The sequence below is a fragment of the Trichosurus vulpecula genome, chromosome 4 (genome assembly GCF_011100635.1).
Source record: "Trichosurus vulpecula isolate mTriVul1 chromosome 4, mTriVul1.pri, whole genome shotgun sequence".
NCBI lineage: Eukaryota > Metazoa > Chordata > Mammalia > Diprotodontia > Phalangeridae > Trichosurus > Trichosurus vulpecula.
Window position 1 is genome coordinate 305,470,993 of NC_050576.1, and position 21,646 is coordinate 305,492,638.

The window sequence follows — 21,646 nt, forward strand, 5'->3', positions numbered from 1 at the left end:
AATTGTATGACAACAATTGCTAATCAGACTCAGCTGGAGGCTCTGCTGTCTCCCAAGTATGCTGGGAATCCAGACAGCTCTGGGAATATGGGAATGTGTGTTCTGAGTGTTCAACATCATCTTGCTGAAACCAAAGCCCATCCATCCTGTGCACGTGAACCATATTGGAACAAAGGCATTTTGGGATATATTAGAATCCTCTCTCTCCAGCACCCCTGAAAGACCGGAACTAGCTTGACCTTTGAAGCCAGAAAACTTTCTAAGCCCAGTTGTTAGAACAGTCTTAAGACATAACAAATACTCCACATGGCTCAGGGGTCTAGCAATTGAACACCAATGAGGTGGAAAGTCTCAGCATGTAGGATGTGATAGCATCGTGATGAATGACTGCATCCATGCTGAGGAACAAGGGCCAGTAGACTTCTCCCATTAAACAGTCTCTGTGGAGCTCAGGCGTGACCAGCATGCCTCTGGATGCCTCCTCAATGCAAACACTGAGCACTAAAGCCCCCCTCCGAAGAGGTCACCTGTGGGTGGCAGCCCACCCTCCCAGGAGGGCTGGAAGTCCCAAGCTTAAGTGATTGCTTGGACTAAAGAGCCCTGAGAAACTCTAACCCCATAATTCCTAAGGCCCTCAGGACCCTGCTGGGGATCTGCTAGCCCAACTCTGTTTTTTTTTAATTGTTCAAGATTCCAGAACTCCCTTCCAATCCTCATCTGGGCTATTCCTCAAACTATTCTCACCTTGTCTTCTTGCGGATGCACCCTTCTTCTCCCCTCTTGGCTTCTTCCTGACAGTAATAATAATTCACCCAACGTTCCTCCTACCAATCCCAGGAGAGAGGCAGCATGAGGTATTATTGGGACTGTTTTACAAATGAGGAAACCAGGATCCAGACAAGTGAAGTGACTTTACAGCTGTTAACTGTCAGACCTCAGATTCAGAGCCATGCCTTGCCTCCAAATCCAGGGTTCTGCCTTTGTTAGATCACAAAGCTTCGTAAGGGCAGAGGCCATATTTCGTCTAAAATTTACATCACCACCACCACTGCCACCCCTCTCCCCAGCTGCTTAGCATAAGTGCTCTGCTTGCTGGAAGCTTCATTGAAATTAATCCAATTGGAAACCCAAAATAAATGTCCTTCTGTTTTCTCTCTCTTCTTTTTATCTGAGGGGAGGAGAATCAAGGTAGCGAAGGAGGTTATCACAGAATTCCAACTCCTAACCAAAGAAAGGAAATTCCCCCCAAAACATAGTAGCTGGTCATCCAACCTTGGCATGAAGATTTCTAAAGAGAAGGAATGTACTCCCATTCTTCTTTTAGACCTAATTGATAGGATTTTTTTTTTCTGCTAACAAACTTAGATTTACCTCTTTGCAATTTAGACCCATTATTCCTAGTTCTGGGACAAAACAGAACTATTTGAATCCATGTGATATCCCTTCTTATGCCTGAAAATAACTGCCTTTGACTCCTTTATCCCACCCTACCTCCTAGCCCTCCCCAAGCTCCTCTCTTCTCCAAACTAAACACCCTCAGTTACTGTAAGAAATCCTCCCACGGCATGAACTTGAGGACCCTCACCATTCTAGTTGCTCACCTCTGGATGTCCCACACCTTATCAAATGTTTTTCCTAAACTGTGGTGCCTAGACCTGAACAAATGTGATGGCCACTTGGAAGTACAGCAGCACAATCACCTCCTTATTACTGGAACCTAGGACTCTTATTAGAACAGCTAGGTAGCACATAATGACCGGTAGGTTGTATTCACTTTGTTGGCGGTCCTATGACTATTGCCTAGACTCTTAGATCTTTTTCAAACTGCTATCCAGCCATACCTGCTCCATCTCATACTTATGAAGTCATTTTTAGAGGTAAATATTTGATAATTATCCTTGTTAAATTCCATCCTATTCAATTAATCCAATTTAATTAGCCTGTCTAGATCTTATTAGATTTTGAATCAGCCATTCAGTGTTACCTATTCCTCCTAGGCTTGTGTTGTCAGCAAATAAAAAGTATATTATCCATACTTTTTTATATATATGTGTCATTGATGAAATGTCAAGCAGCATGGGGCCAAGCACTGATGCCCAGGCACTCCACTGGAAACATCCTTCCCACGTGAGAGAAAAGTCTGAGTCCCCATCATTCATTTCATAATTCATCTAAAGCATATTTGTATCACTCTATCTTTTATATAAGAATAGCATAAAGTACCTTATCATAACTTAGCTAATGTCTAGGTAAATTATTTCTAAAATATTTCCCTCATCTACCAGGTTGGTAAAACTGTTTAAAAAAAAAAGAAAAAGGGAATAGGATTATTCTGATTTGCTAAAGCCATGCTAGTTAAATGATCACACTTCCTTTCTATATCTCTTTATTTTTAATTTTTGTTGATGCTTTTTGTTTCTGTATTACAAACATTTATAGATTAGTCCCAGCTTGTGAGAGGTATCTTATAACAAAGTGAAACAGTTAAATTAAACTAATAATACATGAGTAACCTCATCTGAAACATTTCACATCCATAGCACTCCCTCATCTCTATTTAAAAAAAAAATTAAGAGAAATATATTTCCTCTCCTTCCCATCTATCCCAATGGGGAGGGGAAGAAAAGAAAAACAAATTTCTTTTACCAAATATGTATAGTTAAACAAAACAAATTTCCTCAATGCCTGTATATATATAAATATATATATACATATATATTTATCTGTGTGAGTATATATACACATATATAGTGTGCATAAATGTGTGTGTAAACCTATATCAGTCACCTATCTGTAGTAGATTCTGTATTTCATTATCAGTCCTCTGGAATCACAAATACGGTCATTGTATTGATCGTAGTTGTTACAGCTTTCAGAATGTATCTTTTTATAGAGTTATTATTGTATAAATTGTTCCCCCGGTTCTGTCCATGGTTATGCCCATCCACAGGTCCACCAACAGTACATCAATATGCCTCTTCTTTTCCCCTCGGCCCCACCAACATTTATCACTTTCCTTTTTTTTTTTTTTTTTTTGGTCTTCTCTGCCACTGTGATGGGTATATGGTGGAATCTCAAAATTGCTTTAATTTTTATTTCTCAAATTAGTAGTAATTCAAAGCGTTTTATTTTTCATTTGGCTGTGCATAGCCTAGGTTTGTTCCCTAGAGAGCTGCCTGTTCTTATCCTCAGGCCATTTATCAATTGAGGAATGGTTCTTATTCTTATAAAAATGAATCATTTCCTCATATACCTTAGAAGTGAGATCTTTATTAAGAGAAACTTTCTATAAAGATTTTTCCCAGTTATTTGTTTCTCTATTAGCTTTATAAGGTTTATGCAAAAACTCCTTCATTTTTGTAATCAAAATCATCTATTTTCTCTGATCTTCTCTTCCTTGTTTGGTCATGAACTTTTCTCCTATCCATAAATTTGATGGGTAATATTTTCTGCGTTTTTCTAATTTATAATCTAACCTTTTTATATCTAGGTCATGTACTCATTGGAGTTTGTCTCTATATAAGGTGTGAGTTTTTGGTGTAGATCCATTTTTTTCCATATAGCCGTCCAATTTTCCCAGCAGTTTTTGTTATATACTTAGTTCTTATCCCAAGAATGATTTCAGGGGTGCTTGTATTTATTGAATATTTGGGTATTAGATACATTGCTTTAGAATGTTGTATGCCTAATCTGTTCCAATGATTTTTCTCACTGTTTTTTAAACAGTACCCATTAAAAAAATTCTCTTTTGTAGGACAGTTTGAAATCTCTCACTGCTAGATCCCCCTTAATTTTCATTTCTTTTTATTATTTATCTTTAGACTTTCAACCTATCTTTCCTCCATATGAATTTCACAGTTATTTTTACTAGTTCTATAAAGTATTCCTTTGGTAGGTTGATTAGTATGACATTGAATAAGAAAATTAATTTGGGTAGTATTGTCATTTTTATTATATTGGCTCATCCTATTCTTGAGCAATTAGAAGTTTTGCAATTATTTAAGTCTGTCTTTATGTAGTTTGTAGTTGTATTGATTTAATTCTTGTATGTATTTTGGGAGGTCTCTCCCAAGTACTTTACACATTCTGTAAGTTATTTTAAATGGAATTTCACTTTCTCTAACTCTCTCTACTAAGGTTCATTGGTTTTATATAGAAATGCTGATGATTCGCATTGAGTTATTTTATATTCTGGAAGTTTGTTGAGGTTGTTAATTGTTTCAGTTAATTTTAGTTGACACTCTTTAAGTATACTATCATATCATCTGCAAAAGTTATAATTTTGTTTCTTCTTTACTTATGATCATTCTCTCAATTTCTTTTTCTTATCTTATCACCGTAGTCAGCATTTCGAGTAAATATTATGTTAAATAGAAGTGGTGACAATGGGAATCCTTGTTTCACCCCTGATCTTATTGGAAAGGATTCTCATTTATCTCCATTACATATATTGGTAGCTCTTGGTTTTAGATGTAAACTATTAATCATTTTATGAAAAGGCCCAGTTTTCTCCGTGTTTTATAGCATTTTAATACTAGTACTAGAAATGGATGCTATGTTTTGTCAAAAGTTTTTGTAATCATATGATTTGTTTTTGTTTTTGTTAATATGGTTAAGTTTATGGTTTTCCTAATATTAAACCAACCTTGTATTCTTAGTATAAATCCAACCTTGTTACAGTTTACAATCTATGTGATATGTTTCATATAGCTATGAATAATCTAGGTTTCCTCCCTTGAGGACCGCTTATTCATAACTTTAGAACATTTATTAATTGAGGAATGGCCTCTTTGCTAATATTTTATTTAAAATTTTTACATCTATGTTCATTGGGGATTTTGGTCTATAGTTTTCTTCTGCTGTTTTTATTTTCCCTGATTTAGGTATCAAGGTAATATCTGTCTTAGAAGGAGTTTGGTAGAATCCCTTCTTTTGCTATTTTTGCAATCAATTTATGTAATACTGTAATTAGTTGTTCTTTGAATGTTTAATGAAATACATTTGTGAATCCATCTGGTCTTGGAGATTTTTTTAACCTTGTTTAGAAGTTGATTTCCATATCTCTTTAGCAGCACATTCTAGAATTTTGGCAGCAATTGAAGTTAAGTTTTCTGGCCTATAGTTTTCGTATTCTAGTTTCTTCTTTAAATAATATTCTTATTATTTAAAAAAATCAGAACATTTACCCTCCTCCAATCTAGTGGGTTTTATTAAATTCTTCACAATCTTTTAAATATCACTGACAGAAAATCAGCAGTCACATAATAATAATAATAATAGCTAATACTTACAAAGAACCTACTATGTGCTAGGTGCCACAGTGGATAGAGAACTGGGCCTTGTGTCAGGAAGACCTGAGTTCAAATCCAGCCTCAGACATTTACTGGCTGTGTGACCCTGGGCAAGTCACTTAACTCTATTTGCCTCATTTTCCTCATCTGTCAAATGAGCAGAAGGAAATGGCAAACCACTCCAGTGTCTTTGCCAAGAAAACCCCACATGGGGTCATGAAGAGTCAGATGCGACTTAACAGCAAAAAACGTGCCAACCACTTCACTAAGCACTTTACAAATATCTCATTTGATCCTTACAACAACCCTGTAAGGTAGGTGCTGTGATAATACTCATTTTACAGATAAGGTGAACTGAGGCAAACAGAGGTTAAACAATTTACCTAGGATCACAAAGCCGTGAAGAGTCTGAGGTTAGATTTGAACTTGAGCCATTCTGACTCCAGGCCTGGAGGTGCTCTAGCTGTATCCACTGTGCCAGCCAGCTGCCTCCTACCAGTTCGCATCTACCATTTCCTTCAATACCACAGGGTGTAAGTCATCTGGGACAGGTGACCTGAATTCATCCTTTATAGCAAGGTGTTCTCTTTAACCTCTATTTAGATTAGATGTCAAATTGCCATGCACCACTTTGTTCTAGTTTTATTTCCAGTCCAAAGGTCATTCTTTTTGGCAAAGAAACAGGAACCTAAAAAAAAAAAGAATTGAGAAGCTCTCTGCTGGTTATTACTATTGCCCTGGACCCCACCCCACCCCATCACTGGTTCTGTTTTTTTACCCTTAGTTTCCCCTCATTGTAGCTTTAAAAAAGCCTTCTTTTTTGTCCATAGCATCACCAACCTCAGTGACTTCTGAGCTTTCACACTCTTGACATTCATTCTTACTATATTATCCCATGTATTTGTATTCTTCCTATCTGCCCCTTGCTTCCATATTTTGTATATGTGTATATACACATATGTGTGTGTGTGTGTGTGTGTATATATATACACATACACACACACACACACACACATATATATATATTTAATCAAAGTTGGCTTTTTTGGTATCCACAATGGTCTCTTTAGATGACTCCCATTTTTTTTCCATTTTCATCAGAATTGTTTCCATTTCTGTCTTTATTATTTCATTCTTTACAATTCACATTTGGTCTGTGATATAGTCTGATGACAAAAGTCACCTTTGCTTCATCTTCCATTGATATGCATTCAAATGTTTTCCACTTTGCGTTCCTAATCCTCTTCTCACTATACAATGCTCCGCCCTCCATCCCCTTCATCTGTTTCCTTTCTTTAAATGAGGCCTGCCCATCTAGGGCTGTAGTCAATACATAGCTCTCACCCACCAAGTCTCAGGGATACCCTCAAAGGCTTCCAAATCTTCTTTTTTATTGCATAAAATATGCATTTTTGTGCCCACAACTTTCAGGCCATATGTTTTGCTTCTGACTTCTTTTATTTAGTTTCCTATGGTCTTTTGAGTATGTCAACTGCTATTCTCCTCTTTATATTATAGCTACTCTCTACAGTATATCATTTAGTGGGTACTGTAGCATGGTGGAAAAACAGGCAGTTTTTTTCATCCTCCATCTATTTCAGTTTAAAACTCTTTTCATTAGACTTCTAGAGCACACCAAGTAAAGGAATTCTTATCACCCTTCATTAGGTAGATTTCACAGCTGTTGAAGAATCTGTTTTTCTGATATCTTAAGCTGCAGTTCAGAAATCCAAATCCCCTTCTCAGATACCATCTTGTCAGCCAACTGTTTACTTTCCTAATCTGTCTTTCTCTTTTTCCCCTTTGCTTTCAGTGAGGGTGCCCCCCCCCATCCATACACCTATGGGCCTTAAATTTCTTGCCCAAGACTTCATACTTTGGCGATGTTTTTTAGGTTTTTCCTTGAAGTATCGTTTATGCCCACCTGAATCACCAGAAATGGGTGATAGTCATCTGTTTTGACAGTTTTGGGGGCAACATCTAGGGTTAGATGCCCGAAAAAGACAACAGACCCCTCTATTAATAGTTGCCTCAGGACACCTGAGCAGGGAATCTGAGCCAATCCTACTCTTCTTCTTCTAGTCCTTACTAAATTATGTATCATTTACTAGTACTTGTGATTCCACTTCACCATGCCCTGGAAGAAAAGCAGCTGCTTCCTCTTCAGAACATTCAGCTCCCTCCTCTTCAGAAAGAGCTTGAAAGTTAGGGTTTTTTTTTTTTTTTAGCACCACAGGTGTTCCTTTGGCTTCCCTTCTTGCTCCATGTGACTTTCTCCTACTTTTCAACTTCCCATCTTAAGTCCTACTTCCCCTTTGCTTCTTCATATCCTTTTTTCTATTTTTAATTTTTTTGCATTGAAACCCCTCTTTCATCACTTAAGGCATACTTCATTTTCCTTAATAACCTACAGTGCACTGGGGCATACCTTGAACCCCATCACCTTTTCAGCCTTCATTTTGAAATAGGTGATTGGATTTGACCTTTTAACACTTCTCCTCATCCAGCACAGGTAAAACCATCATTCTTTCCAGATTATCTCTCCTACCTGTCACTGGAGCAGAAATTCCTAAATAGTAAATTATTCCCGGTTGAAAGTTGACAAGAATTCTAAGCCATCTACACCTCATCCTTTACCTCGTCAGAGAAGATGTTTTTTGTGTTTTACCTTCACAGAAAGAAGGGGGAAAATTATCAAATAAACGTTAAGTTCTCTGGGCCCTCTAGATTGTAGATTTATCCTCCTCCACAACCTCGAAAAGTAATCTTAGGAAATGTTAGTATTGGCGTGAAGATTTTCCTCTTAACTCCTAGGGGTAAGAAACAAGCCTTTATGACAAGCTTGACCCAGGTTCTTCCAGTGGATGGGAAAACCTCTTGGAAATGATTAACATTGATGAGCTTTCAATATATCTACTCCTCTCTTATCACCTTTCATTTGTAGAGGCAAAAGCTAGATATCAGGAAATGAAAATGGGAATGAGTGTCAAGGGAATAGGTGCTGAAGTCTGGGTTCAAGAAGCTTGGCATTGAAATGAAGGAATGGAAGAGGTTGGTAACTAGACAGATAGCAGGTGCAAATGAAGGGGTTTTTTAAGAACATAGGAGATCCCTGACTCAGCCCTTTTCCTAAAACAATGCCAGCTCAGTAAACTCTTGAAGGAAATGCATCCATAGTGAGAAGAGTTGAATCATCTTTTGTCATCCTTCCAAATAATTGACAGGGACTTTTAGAGAGGAAAATTCAGCAGCAAGTAACTAACCCATTAAGAAATCTTAAAAATACTATGGCTTCTGGCTCCCTCGTAATGAAAACCTTTTTCTCTGGGCCCTTAATGACTCTTTTCAAATATCAGAGAAACTGGAGTTAAGAGTAAGAGTTAGAAAAGATTTATTAGGTCATCTTGTTCATTCTCCTGCACCAATTCAGAATTGCTACCTGTAGCGCACTTCCTAATCTCCTGTGCTTTTTACAGTCTCAAGTAAATGGTATTCTCACCACTTCCTTTGGAAGACTATTTCACAGTCCAATAGGTCCCACTGTGAGGAAGCTCTTGATCCTCAGCCTAATGTTTACTTCTTACTTTATGCTTCATACACCCCTAGCATTTCCTTCTCTCACCCATTCTCATTCGTGTCTGTTTCAGAAATCTTAAGCATCCATTCTGATGCATTTATTGTGCATTGTGAAATTCATTGCACATCACATCTTTCAGGGTCAGAGGATGTTGACCCAGTTAAAGTAGGAAGTATCTTCATATAAGAAATAGATCATTGAAATACATATTCTTTTGAATGTTCACATTGTCTTGAAATCTTGGTTCTACTGTGGAAAACAAGAGTAATTATTTCATGTTCCTTGAGTAGTTAAAGCAAGGGATGTTTCCGTTAAAAACAACCAGGGTTTGGTTTGTCAACTCTATAAAATCTTCCAAAATCTTCAGTTTCTGAATTCAGCTTGATTAGCAATGATGGAGCTCAGAGGACAAATATTACCCGCTAGATAATTTAGATTATGGTCTGCTATAAATAGAAACAGGTGAATGGAAGAAGAAAGTTGCTGGTGTTTTGTTAGTATTTTGTAGTAGTTCTATCAATGGCTAATGATGATAATTCTCTGAATTGATTTTGTATGTTAATGAGACTATATTGTTTGCAAACTGAATTCAAATGAATCTTTCTCCAAAAGTTTCCAGCTCATCAAAATAACCCTGTGATTTAGACTAGAGTAAAGGTAATATAGATTAGGAAAGGTGGGTCTCTAAAATGACTATGCTGAACTCCCTAGTAAATGTCCCCTTCTATGTCCGACTATTCCTGATTCCATTTGGAGTTTTCTTGGAAAAGGTACTGGAGCGGTTTGCTGTTTCCTTCTCCAGCTCATTTTACAAATGAGGAAACTGAGGCAAACAGGGTTAAGTGACTTGCCCAGGTTCACACAGCTAGGAAATGCCTGAGGGCATTTGAACTCAGGAAGATGAGTCTTCTGACTCTAAGCTGGCATTCTATGCATATTCATATACATCAGCTGCTTCTCACCTTAATCACACCATAATATTTAATTGTATTTATTCTCAGTGTTTATCATATAACATCAAAGCTAACATGCCAAATCAATTCAGTGAAAGTCTACTATGCACAAGACACTTTTAAATACTATAAAGATTAAACCATTACAGTGAGGTATCCATATTGTTGCCCTGTGCCTGCTACTCTGCGGAGCCAAGGCCTTGGGCATGGGCAGGGCTACTCTCAAGGCCTGGACCTCCTCATCCTAGTCATCAGGCAGCTCCAAAACCCAAACACATAGCTCTAGGTCCCACTGCCAGCTCAGTGGGTAACCCAGGGCCTGAGCTCACACTGTCACTCAACAAAGGTGAAGTTAAGAAAGTCTTAGACAAATTTTGCAAGAGGAAAGAAATGCACAAATGGGGGACTAGCTCTGGCCTGGATGATCTCTTCCCATTTTTCATGAGACATGTCAAGCTGATGTTCCCTATGCCAGCTTATAAGGATAATCACTGTAAAATCAGCAGCTTAGAATTTCCACCCAACTGGGACCCAAAAGCCAGATCAGTTCAGGAAGATAGTGTTTCATGCTGGCCCCACCGACAATGGGAAAACTCACCTTGCTATCCAGAGATCCCTGGCTGCAAAGCCTGGAGCTTGCTGTGGCCCTTTAAAGCTGTTGGCCTATGAGATATTCAAAAAGCATAATGTTACTGATGTGTTAGGTGACTTAGTGACAGAGGAAGAAGGAGTTATCACAGACCCAAATGGAAAACCAGCTGCCCGTGTTGCTTGTACTGTTGTACAAATGTTACAACCCCGTATGAAGCAGCCATGATTGATAAAATTCAGATATTTAAAGACCCAGCTAGAGGATAGGCCTGGATCAGAGGACTCCAGGGCTCTTTATAGAAGAAATCCATTTGTGTGGAGAAGCTGCTGCTATTGATATTGTGACGGAGCTGATGTTCACCACAGAGAGGAAGTGGAACTTGGAAACTATAAGAGACTTACCCCCATCACTGTGTTGAATCACGCTCTCCAGTAGTTAGACAACCTTTGGCCTGGGGACTGCAGTATCTGTTTTAGCAAGAGTGACATTTACTCTGTGAGTTGACAGATTGAGATTCAGGGATTGGAGTCAGATGTTATATATGGTAGCTCAGCCCCTGGATCAAGACCTCACCCAGTATATCCCACTAAGCCTCCAGGTGAGATATGTCTTCTTCATAGCCCCCATCAACAAGAAGCAGCCAATTGTCTGCACTGTTAGAGTTTGCGGGGTAGTACAGTCGGGTTGAGCTGCTGACATCTGCCTGGTTATGCCATTATGTCTGGTGGCCCTTACTCCCACTGAAAAATATTAAGGACCTTGTGGAGCCGGAGGCCATCAATGATATTCTACATCTCTGTGTCTAAGCTACCAATTTGTTCCCTGATGGCAGCCTTGTCCAAGACCTTCAGAAAGAACTCTACAGTATCATCCAGAAGGGTGTGCACGACATCACCAGGTTGATTCGCGTGTCTGCATCTCAATGGATATTGAACTTGGACAGTTTGCTGATAGAAAGCAGGGCCAGCTGTCAGGGGCTGCAAAGTCTGCCTCTCGAGAAGTGATAGAGGCCAAAGCTGTTGAAGCCACCATGGTGGAGAGTGTGGCCTCAAAGTCCCTGGCCTCGAAGGCCAGGCAAGGGTAGCTCCACACATGTTGAAGCAGCTGAGAAAAAGCAGCAGACAAAGGAGGGGAGGGTCAGGACAGAGGATTGGAACCACTCAGAGAGGACAAGGAGGAAGAAAAATGACCCTAACTCTGATTAGATTTTTAGTTATAAAATAAAAACAGCATCTGTTTTGAATTTTTTTATTTTTTAAATAAATAAACTAATAAAACATGGTGCCTGCCCCTTAGGCACATGCAATCAATCATCAATTAATTGCTTGAGAGCCAAAGGAGAGACTATTAGATGCTGAGAGAATACAATCAAAATGAGAGATCTTATTTAGAATGCTTGTTGATTCCTGTATCTGTAAATGGAAGGGTCACTTCTAAGAAAAGAATTCTCAGTCTTGGTTCATTGCAAAATGCAGTTAAATACTAGCATATAGCCTCTTAGCTACCTCAAGCATGTACTACTGTAGATGTTGTCTCCCTTTTTCACCCAGTTGCCTAGTGGATATTTCACACTGGATATTCCATAGGCATCTCAAACTCAACATATCCAAAACTGAAAGCATCTTTTCCCTCATCCCCACTCACTTTCTGCTAAAAGTAGTATTATCATCCTTCTGGTCATTCAGGTTCTTATCAACATCAGGTTCATCCACTTCCTGCTTTGCTTCCTTCCACATATCCAGTTAGTTGCCAAATCTTGGTGTCTTCACCTCTATAATATCACTCGCATCCATCTCCTCCTTGTTGTTCACATGATCCCCAACCCTAATTTAGTTCCCCATCACTTCTTTCCTAAAATACTGCATTAAGTTCCCAATTGGACTCCCTGTCTCAAGTCTCTCTCCCCTCCTCCAAACCAGCCTCCGCTCAGCTGCCCAAGTGATTTTTTTAAGTGCAGGTCTGACTATGTTACTCCCTTGTTCAAAAAATTCTAGTGACTCCCTATTACATCTATAGATATTTGCTCTTTTGTTTGACATATAAAACCTTTTCATAATCTGCCTCAAATCTATCTTTCTATCTGCGGTCCCATCTATATACTCTGTAGTCCAACCAAAATCACACTTCTAGTGGTTTTTCACCCACAACACAAGATAACTTTGCACTGATCATCTCCCATACCTGAAATACACTCCCTCCATATCTCTGACTCTCAGAACCCCAGGTTTTTGAAGCCTTTCCTACTATCCCAGGTATGATAGCTTTCTCCCTCAAAAAGCATCTTGTGTTTACATTGTAACTGTTTCATAGATATTGTCTTCTCCAAAAGAATACAGGCTTCTTGATGGCAGGTACTATTTCATTTTTTTCCCATGTATCTCCAGTGTCACAGCACCCGGTACATAGTAGGCACTTCATAAATGTTTGATTGATTGGTTGAGTCCGTGTAGGCTTTTGTCCCTAGAGTAGCAAGGGGGTTATTCCATATTGCCATGATGAAGGTTTTAGGCCCAAATCCTTGTCTTTCCTTCCACCCCTCTTTTGAGTCCTGTCTTAGGGTTCAATACTACATGGCAAGAAAGCCAAGAATCATCCTTCTGCGGCTAAGCACCGAGTCTCCCAACTCCTTCAGTTGTTCACCTGGTTCACCATTAGTGGTCCATGGCGGCAAATGAATGGCCAGAACATAAACTATACTCGTCAGTCTCAAGAATCGTTTCCAAGGAAAAGAAGACATTAGCTCATTGATTTGGGAAGTTATGGGTCTGTCTCCTTTTTTATTTTTCTCCACTTCCCTTCACCCCACCTTGGTTTCTCTTTTTCCCAAGTGGGCAGTAAACAGTTTGAGCAAATACCTTACTTTCAGGACCATCATTCGTAAATGAGTCAAGGAAGTTCACTGGGCCGTCCCTGTACTGAGATATTCTCTTTCCTTTGGTTTCCAGTACTTAGCGAAGTACCGGGTATATAGTAAGTGATTAATAAATGCTCATTGATTGATTTTTGATTCTGGCTCAGAAGTCAGTGACATTTGGCATGTACCCATTTGGTTGGACTCAGCAACATTGGTCTTTGCCATTTCCGCTTCGTTCCTTGAAAGCGGATGATTCTATCTCTTTTACTTCCCTTAGTCCACTGTTCTGCACTCCTCAGTGCCCCCCAAGATATTGCCCTACCCTCTCCTCTGTACCTCTTCCTTATTCAACTCAAAATGGCAATTCAGTTGTCATCACTTACTATGCAGGATATAAATGTATCCACCAGACCTGAAAATATTAACTATACTTGGCCCTAGAGTTTATTTGTATTTCCCTTAATTAATAAAATCTTGTGTTTAATAGGGTCCTCCCGTACACCAAATCTCTTGTGTTTGTTATGAGACCACTGGAGAGTAACAGTCCTCACTCAGCTTTACCTTCCTTCTCTTCCCTTCCTAGGCACAAAAATCTGGGTCTGTTTCCCCCTGGGTATTAGCTTGTTCTTAACCATTCTGGAGAGTCTGTTATTGATGGTGCTCTGCAGGCTGCCTGACCCCCACTAGCTCAGAGAGAGGGAGTGAACTCACAATCTTTCTCAAGCTCTAATTGAGACAGCATAATCAGGAATCACCATATGCTGCCTCATCCCAAAGGAAATGAGTGCTTTCCCTGGGCTCCGTCTATACAAAATGTTCTGTTCTGATCCACATAAACTTGTGAATGTGTTCTGTGTTTTGAAGTGCTTTGCCACGTGACTGTCAGTTCAGATTACTGAACTGTGTCCCTTCTAGGCACTGCCAGTCAGCCTGTGGTCATGGATTCACCCATGACTGAAACATACTTTAGCCACTCCTGTCCTTTAATGGCATCTTAACTTACAAGTCTAAATCCACTAAAAACATTTATCCAACACCCAATCAACCGGTGTTCCTCCCTCCGTCAGTCTCAGTCCTCTATTGTTATCCATAAATCACCTGATGTCCTTAAACCAGGTGTGGGGAACCTGCTGTCTTGAGGCCATATGTGGCTCTCTGGATCCTCATGTGCAGTCCTTTGACTGAATCCAGAATTATACCCACCTCTGCCCTAAACTATTTATCCTTTCTAAACCTCCTTCACTCTCACTTCTGATTTACTCTTTGTTTATTCTCTACAATTTACAAAACATTCCAGTAATAACTGTGATCCTGAACATTCACTATCTCTGAAGACTTTTATTTCCTTTCCGTATCCTAAATCTCTATCTTCCAATTGATTACAACCCCAGAAACACCTGCCCTTCTACTTTTTCCACCCTCCATTAAATTATCCCTTCCATGTACCTCCCCCTGAAATCTAGTGATTTCTCCACCTCTCCACTGGACTCCCAATCTCCTGGTTTTTTTTTTTTCCATTAATCGATTTTACTTTAAAGATTAGCTCATTTTGCACAATGTCCTTTCGCTCTAAGATTCGACCACACTTTTTAGAGAACTTACTACTTTCCATTGGATAGCCCTAAGTAGCATTATAATCTAGTAGATGGTACTTCAAATATTGGACTTGAAACCAGGAAAATCTGAATTCAAATCCTGCCTTGTTAAATGAACCCCATCAAGTCACTTAACATTTCTCAGCTTCAATTTCCTTCTCTGTAAAACAGGGTTAATAATAGCCAGGATTGTGGTGAGGTAAAAATGAGATACTATACACAGAATGCTTTGCAAACTTTAATGTCATCTATTATTATTACTACCCCACGAAGATAGAATTGTTCTTTGTTTACCATAAAGCCAGTTCAATTAATATATGCTTTGTCTGAAAGCCGCTGTATTCATAGTGAGATTGAATAGGTCTGGGAGGACACGAGTTAAATCTTTTCCTTCTTTTAAAAAAGAAAAAAAAACATGAATGCCTTTAAAAAATAGAATAGTTTGGCCTTGATGTTTTAATATGTTACTGGCTTGTTGGACAAATTCTTCATTTTTAGTTTCCAGAAGAAAAGAATTTTCCAACCTTGTCTTTATCTACCTTCTGCAGTAGTGTCCAAGGATCTTTCCACACTTGACTTCAACCACAAGAACACAATTATATCAAAGCTTCGCATTACCTTGGTCTTGCAACAGTCCCTATTTCCATACACACACACACTCTTTCTCTCCCTCTCCCAAGTTACTAGCACAGTATTATAAATCAGTCGGAAACATGGTTTGCCAGAAAAGTTTCCATTCATACTCAAAATAACAACGGTACTAAAAGTAACACCAGCCCCATTTAAATATGGTTTCTGCTAACAGAGTTTAATCAGAACATGAACAAAGCTTGAAATAAGTAGTGACAAATTTGGCGCCTGGACAGAGAGTTATTCTGTGAGGGGTGAGATGCAGGACAGAGACTCAGTTTCAGAACTGCTCCTCTGCTGTTCAGGAAATAGATGATTTATTCAGGAGTAGTTGGTCCTCAGCTTTAAATAAAAGCAAATGAAAAGCCTCTTCTATAGCACTTAAAAGAACAGGCAAGTTTTGATCAAAATGTAAGAAATTCGCATGAACATATATTTTGTTTTTGCTTCTTAAAAGGAAATCAATGTGCTGACTGTGGCGTTGGTCAACCAAGACCGAGAGAATAATACCGAGAAACGGACTCAAGGCTTGAAGTCGGAGAAGGAGGCACTGCTCATCGGTAAGGCAGCTCTACCTTGCTCACACTGTGTAGGAATACAGGTCAAAGCCCAGATGAAGATATGCCTTTTGGTTTACACCCACACAAGCCTGAGACAGAGCCAAGGAAATATCCATATTTGGGGCTAGAATCACCCAGTGTTGGAGCCAGAAGGCGTCTGAGAAATCCTCTGAGCCACCCCAGCTAATCCCTTTACAGTGTAGACAGAGAAACAAAAGTATGTAAAGGTTAAATGATTTGCCCAAAGTCAAGCGGCTAGTTAGTGGAATATATTTCACAAAAGGTTCAGAACTAGGGTGCTGCCCTTCAGTTTACCCCTTTTTAGGGGAAGTAAAGTCTGACCTTTAATCTATTCTAGAAGAAATATAGGTTTAATACTTTCAAATACACATAGCAAAGAAATGACAGCAGAGTATTACCAAGAAGACCTTTGAACCCAGGTTTAATGAAAAAATTATAATTAGCATATTAATTTTTAAAATAGTAATGGAGGATAATGACTACTTGAAAAGTTTGGGGTATTTGTTCTCCTCTTTAAGTCAACCAGAATCAGGATTGTGTTCAATGTTTAGCAAACAACTAGACCTCCAAAAACACATGGTACACTTTTAAAGTTTAATCTGCATTAGTAATATTTTCTCCATCACTTTCTTAAACCTACACAATCAACAAAACAATAAATCAAACCCTGATTTGTAGTGTTTGCTGATTTCCAAGATGGCAGTGCTCACATTGGAAAATTGAACAATTGGCTCTTGTGAGCCCAGTAGGAGCTGGCTCCAGGACACCCCTACTTGGAACCAACCCAGTCTTGTTTTCAGCAATAAAAGTTTTTCTTCACAAAATTGCCAAAGTAAACTTCAGCTCATTCCAAATTATTCTAAATGTCAGGTTAGGGGATTCCAGAATAACGAGGCTTTTGCTTCACTATCTCTGAACATTACTTGGCAATCTAATAAAGAAAAGAAATCTGCAAGGCTAAACTAATTTTCCTGATAGGGTCATAAATAACAGTCACTGGCATTTATATCATTTTTTAAGCTTTACTAAGTGTTTCACAATACGTTAACTCATTTGAGCTTCCCAACAACTCAACTGGTAGGTACCAGAGGTATTAGTATCTCCACCTTCCAGATGAGGAAAGGCTAATAGTTATTTGCCCAGAGTCATACGCTGAGGAAAGGAAGGAGTTGATATTCAAACTCAGGCCTTCTAATTTGGAGTACAGCATGCTTGCCTTGATAGCATTAGCTTCTGCATAACAAATCTCTCAAGTCTTTACCCCCCTCCATGATTCATTTCCAAACCATAGATCCTGAAATCCTGGATAAGGCACAAAGACTCCCTAGGATTCAAGACCTTTTAAGAATTCTCCTGACCAGAATCTGGACAGAGCATTGTGGACCATCCCCAGAATTTTTAAAGTTGCCTCCCTACATTTCCTGAAGACATCAGGGACAGTTTGACTTGTAGAAAGAGTATTCATTTATTCTCTCAACATTTATTAAATGCCTACTGTGTACATTGGCGTGCAGAGACAAAAATGAAATAGTCCTTGCCCTCAAGGAGTTTTCATTCTACCAGTGGGAAACAACATGTATGTATATAAGAAAATACAAAAAAAAAAGCAGAGTAAATAGAAAATAATTGCAGAAGAGATAGCACTAGCAAGTAGGGATCAAGAGATTTACTGACACTTTGTCATTCACCAGAGTTTACTTTCTTTGGCCCCATTGTTAAAACTCAACTGTATTCATTCAACAAAGAGAATTCCTGGTAAAACCTGTTTCTCTTCCTGTCATCGGCCCATAAAGGTGTCATACTATCTATCTCCCTTCACTATAATACATGTGATTTGACTTATCACAAAAGAAGTACATATTTCACAGTGAGCAGAATTTTCTGGCATTTGAATATATAAGGGATAGGGACTCGATCTGGGATGTTATCACCATAGGGAACTTCCAGGTGAGGAAACACTTTGTACCAATGCAGATCAGCACCTTTCTCTGCAACTTAGGGTCTTAGAGAGTTGCCTGGAGCCCTGAAAGGTTAAGTCACTTGCCCAAGGTCATACACGTGTCAGAGACAGGTCTTCAACCCAAGTCTTTCTTGACTCTAAGACCAACTGTCTATCCATTACACCATCCTACCTCTCTTAAAATATGTGCATTTAGAAGATGACAATATTTAAAAGTGTCCCTCATTATGTATTGCCCCTAAGTAACTGCCTAATCCCCAGCCTAAGCTTTACTCTTCAGTCAAGTGAGACTTCCCCAAGGTATACTTAAGAGTGTAATAAATGTTGGCCTTGAGATATTGGGAGGGGCAGATTTAGACCCAAAAATAACTTGACATTGGGCTAGACCTATGAGGCTTCTCTGACTCCAAACCCAGACCTGCATCTAGGCTGGGTGATAAAAATAAAGTGGTTATTTGAGAGAGGGATGGCAGAGGAAACAATTGCCTTTCACCTAACTATGGCAGATGACAGTGAGCAGGCATCGATTTCAGTTTCCTGTCTAGTTCGGTCGCATTAAAAGCCAGGCTCCTGAATATCAGGTGTCCGTTAGGACACTGACTCCAAAAGGAAAGATAACTAACCTCCATAAAATTATTAATTTTTTCATTAGGGACCTGTGAGTAATGTCTATGAAATTTGAGCTTAGGACTTTGAATCCCTACATTCCTACTATTAGGATGAATGAAGTTTAAAAGGCACAGAACTCTGAGTTGGGAGAAAAGGAAGAAGAGCCCATCCTTCCTCCGTGATCCATAGTATTGATCCAAGCCCAGACTTGGCAGTGACTGCAGCGCAGGGTTCCAAGTTTTGATTGGCTCCTCAGTTGCATGGTTAAGAGTGAACAATGAGATCACCGCTCATGTTAGACAAATGGCTTTTCCATATTTGGTTATCTGGCAAAAGTAGCTCCTAGTTGCATTTTCAAGGCGCCGCATGCTCGCACCTCAAAATGACAGGTACACCGGGCCTTTAAGAAGCCGGCTCAGAAGGAATTAAATTTAAAAGATAGTCCAAACTTCATCCATCATATATAGATTTTTCAACTACAGGGTTATTGAATATGACATCAGCTTAGAGATACTCCAAGGAAAACCAATTATTTTTCTCTCCAGTGATATACAGCTGTAATAACACGCCAGGCACAAGCCTCAGAAGACATGCTGCTCTTCTCTCAGTTCTAGGAACCCCAAAGTGAACCCACATGTTGTTGATAACTGGCTTATTCTTATACCGCAAAACATGTCAAGTTTTGACAAATGTTTTTCTTCTGTTCAGTGGGACAAAAGGGCAATTTCCCCCATCAGGGCTTTAGGGAACGAATGGACCTACAACAAACTGCTTTACTCCGTATTCTTCTGTACAGTATAGACCACTCTGAGGTCAAGAGAGGGTTTTGGTCCTCCTTGGGTTTTCTCCCACCTGTCATAGTTCGTTTCCTCTGAATTCTCCCTGGAAGCATACAGTCTCCTAACGCCATTATCAGCATTGTTATTGAGTTAATTGCATTACTTATATTACTTGGAACCTTAAAACCCTCTCTTATTAAGTGCCTACTGTGTACATTGGGGGTGCAGAGTCAAAAATGTCCCTGTCCTCGAGGAGCTTACATTTTACAGGCGGAAACAACACGTACACGTATAAGGAAATACAGAACACACACAAAGTACATAGGAAATAATTGCAGAAGGGATAGCCCTAGCAACTGGGGAGGAAGAAATTCACCGTTTGTAAAACATTTCAAAAGCCACCCTGAACAAGGTGGTGTCACCACAGAAAATTACCATGCCTCTGAACCACACTATGCGTTCTATGACTCTTAGTAACTAAAGGTATGAAATATGCTGAGATTAGGGGAGGCATACCCTACTCCCTTCTCTCCTTTGCCCTTATTCACACATCATGCTATCAGCATTCTGCTCCAGCCTATGAAGTAATTAACCAGTATGCGTTTCGCATCTCTACCCCAAAATGAATCACATGTAAAATATGTGGTTGAAAAAATGATGGGCCGGACATGTGTCAAGAGCAAGGGTAACCAACGGATACTCCAGGTGCTCTTTGGTATCATTGTAGTGTTAGGACGAAGCAAGAAAGGTCCTTCTTTAACGTCCCTTGGTAAACCCATGGGAGGAGATGGACAAGAATCACACAAGATGGTAGACGTAGATGGGATGTGATCTACATCTTTGGAAGGAACGTCCACATCCACATAAAAATGGCTCAGGCACGTCACATTCCACTTGGTTATATTTGAGTATGTTTTGTATTTATTTATTTATGTATGTAGTTTTCCCCTTTAAGAGAATGTAACCTCCTTGAGGGGGGGAAGGACTGTTTTCATCCTCATCTTTGCATCTCCAGTACTTAGCATATGTTGTCATGCGGTCATTCAGTCGTGTCTGACTCTTCATGACCCCCTGGAACAACTGTCTATGGTGTTTTCCTGCCAAAGATATGTCTCTGGCTCATTTTACAAATGAGGAAACCGAGGCAAACAGAGGTTAAGTGACTTGCCCAGGGTCACACAGCTAGTATGTGTCTGAGGCTGGATTTGAACTCGGGTCTTCCTGACTCCAGGCCCAGTGCTCTATCTGCTGATCCACCTAGCTACCTACTTGGCATATAGGAGGTGCTTAATAAATGCTTATTGCTGGTTTGGGCATAGCCTATAGGGTTATGTTTGGGCATAGTCTATCAGCCGAATCAAGTTAGGGATTGGGGTTGAGCAATAACAGTCATTGAAAAGCCCTCCTCAAACATTAAATTAGAGTCAGCTCCTGCTTTTTCAGGGCCTTCCCACTGTCAACCCTTTCAGGCATCCCCGCCCCCATTCTTACTAGAAAAAAATGGGGCAAGGGCCAGGAAGCAAAGCTCAGATTGAGTCAGTATCACTTTAATAAAATGTTTGCTGGGAAGCTTATTAAAGTGAAAACCTGGAATGATCAGTGATTTCGTTTTTCCTTGGTGTCCTCTATTGGCCCCTGTCCTGCCAATTGCAAATGAATTATGTTTAGTCAGAAAAAAAACCTGTGTCTATGATTTAGGCTTGCTGAGCAACCCAAATCCCTATGAACTTAAATCCATGTTAACTGGAAGATAGGCAACAGAGTCCATTAGGCAAAGGGGCTCCCAAAATAACTAACCACGATGACAAAGTGGCTCAGTGAGAGAATGCTGTTATACTCTGCCGTTTCTTTGTAACGTACGTCCAAGTATACTGAAAGTTGTTCCCCCGCCCCAGCCATCCCAGTCCTACTGACAATACGTGTTTTGTAACTTGGACCCCAAATCCTTGGAGCTTCCAAAGCCAAAATGTTGCTTGGGCTGGAGGAGGACATTGGCCTGTATCCAGAACTGCCGTGGGTCTGGAGAGGTGGGAAATCCAAATGGAGCTAGTGTGATTGCTGCTCTAATGAACCCCAAGTAGTCAGAATGATTGATAAGCTCAACCAATGAAGTCTTCTTCTCCAACCCTGCTCCCTCTGAAAAACACCCTTAGAGTAATTGGAACCTCCAGGGGGCCACAGTCATGACCCCTGGACCTGCTGTAGTCCTAGCTGATTCTACAGGG

General features: G+C 39.7%; 1 protein-coding gene across 6 annotated transcripts in view; it reads left to right on the plus strand.

Annotated features, from left to right (window-relative positions):
- The window catches only part of ENOX1 (ecto-NOX disulfide-thiol exchanger 1), a 706,159-nt gene that overhangs the window by 662,206 nt on the left and 22,307 nt on the right, over positions 1-21,646 (plus strand). For all 6 annotated transcript variants that reach the window (XM_036757464.1, XM_036757466.1, XM_036757465.1 and 3 more), the window contains one exon: positions 15,950-16,052. In XM_036757464.1, coding sequence (XP_036613359.1) covers positions 15,950-16,052 — 103 coding nt within the window. The remainder of the gene's footprint in view (positions 1-15,949; positions 16,053-21,646) is intronic.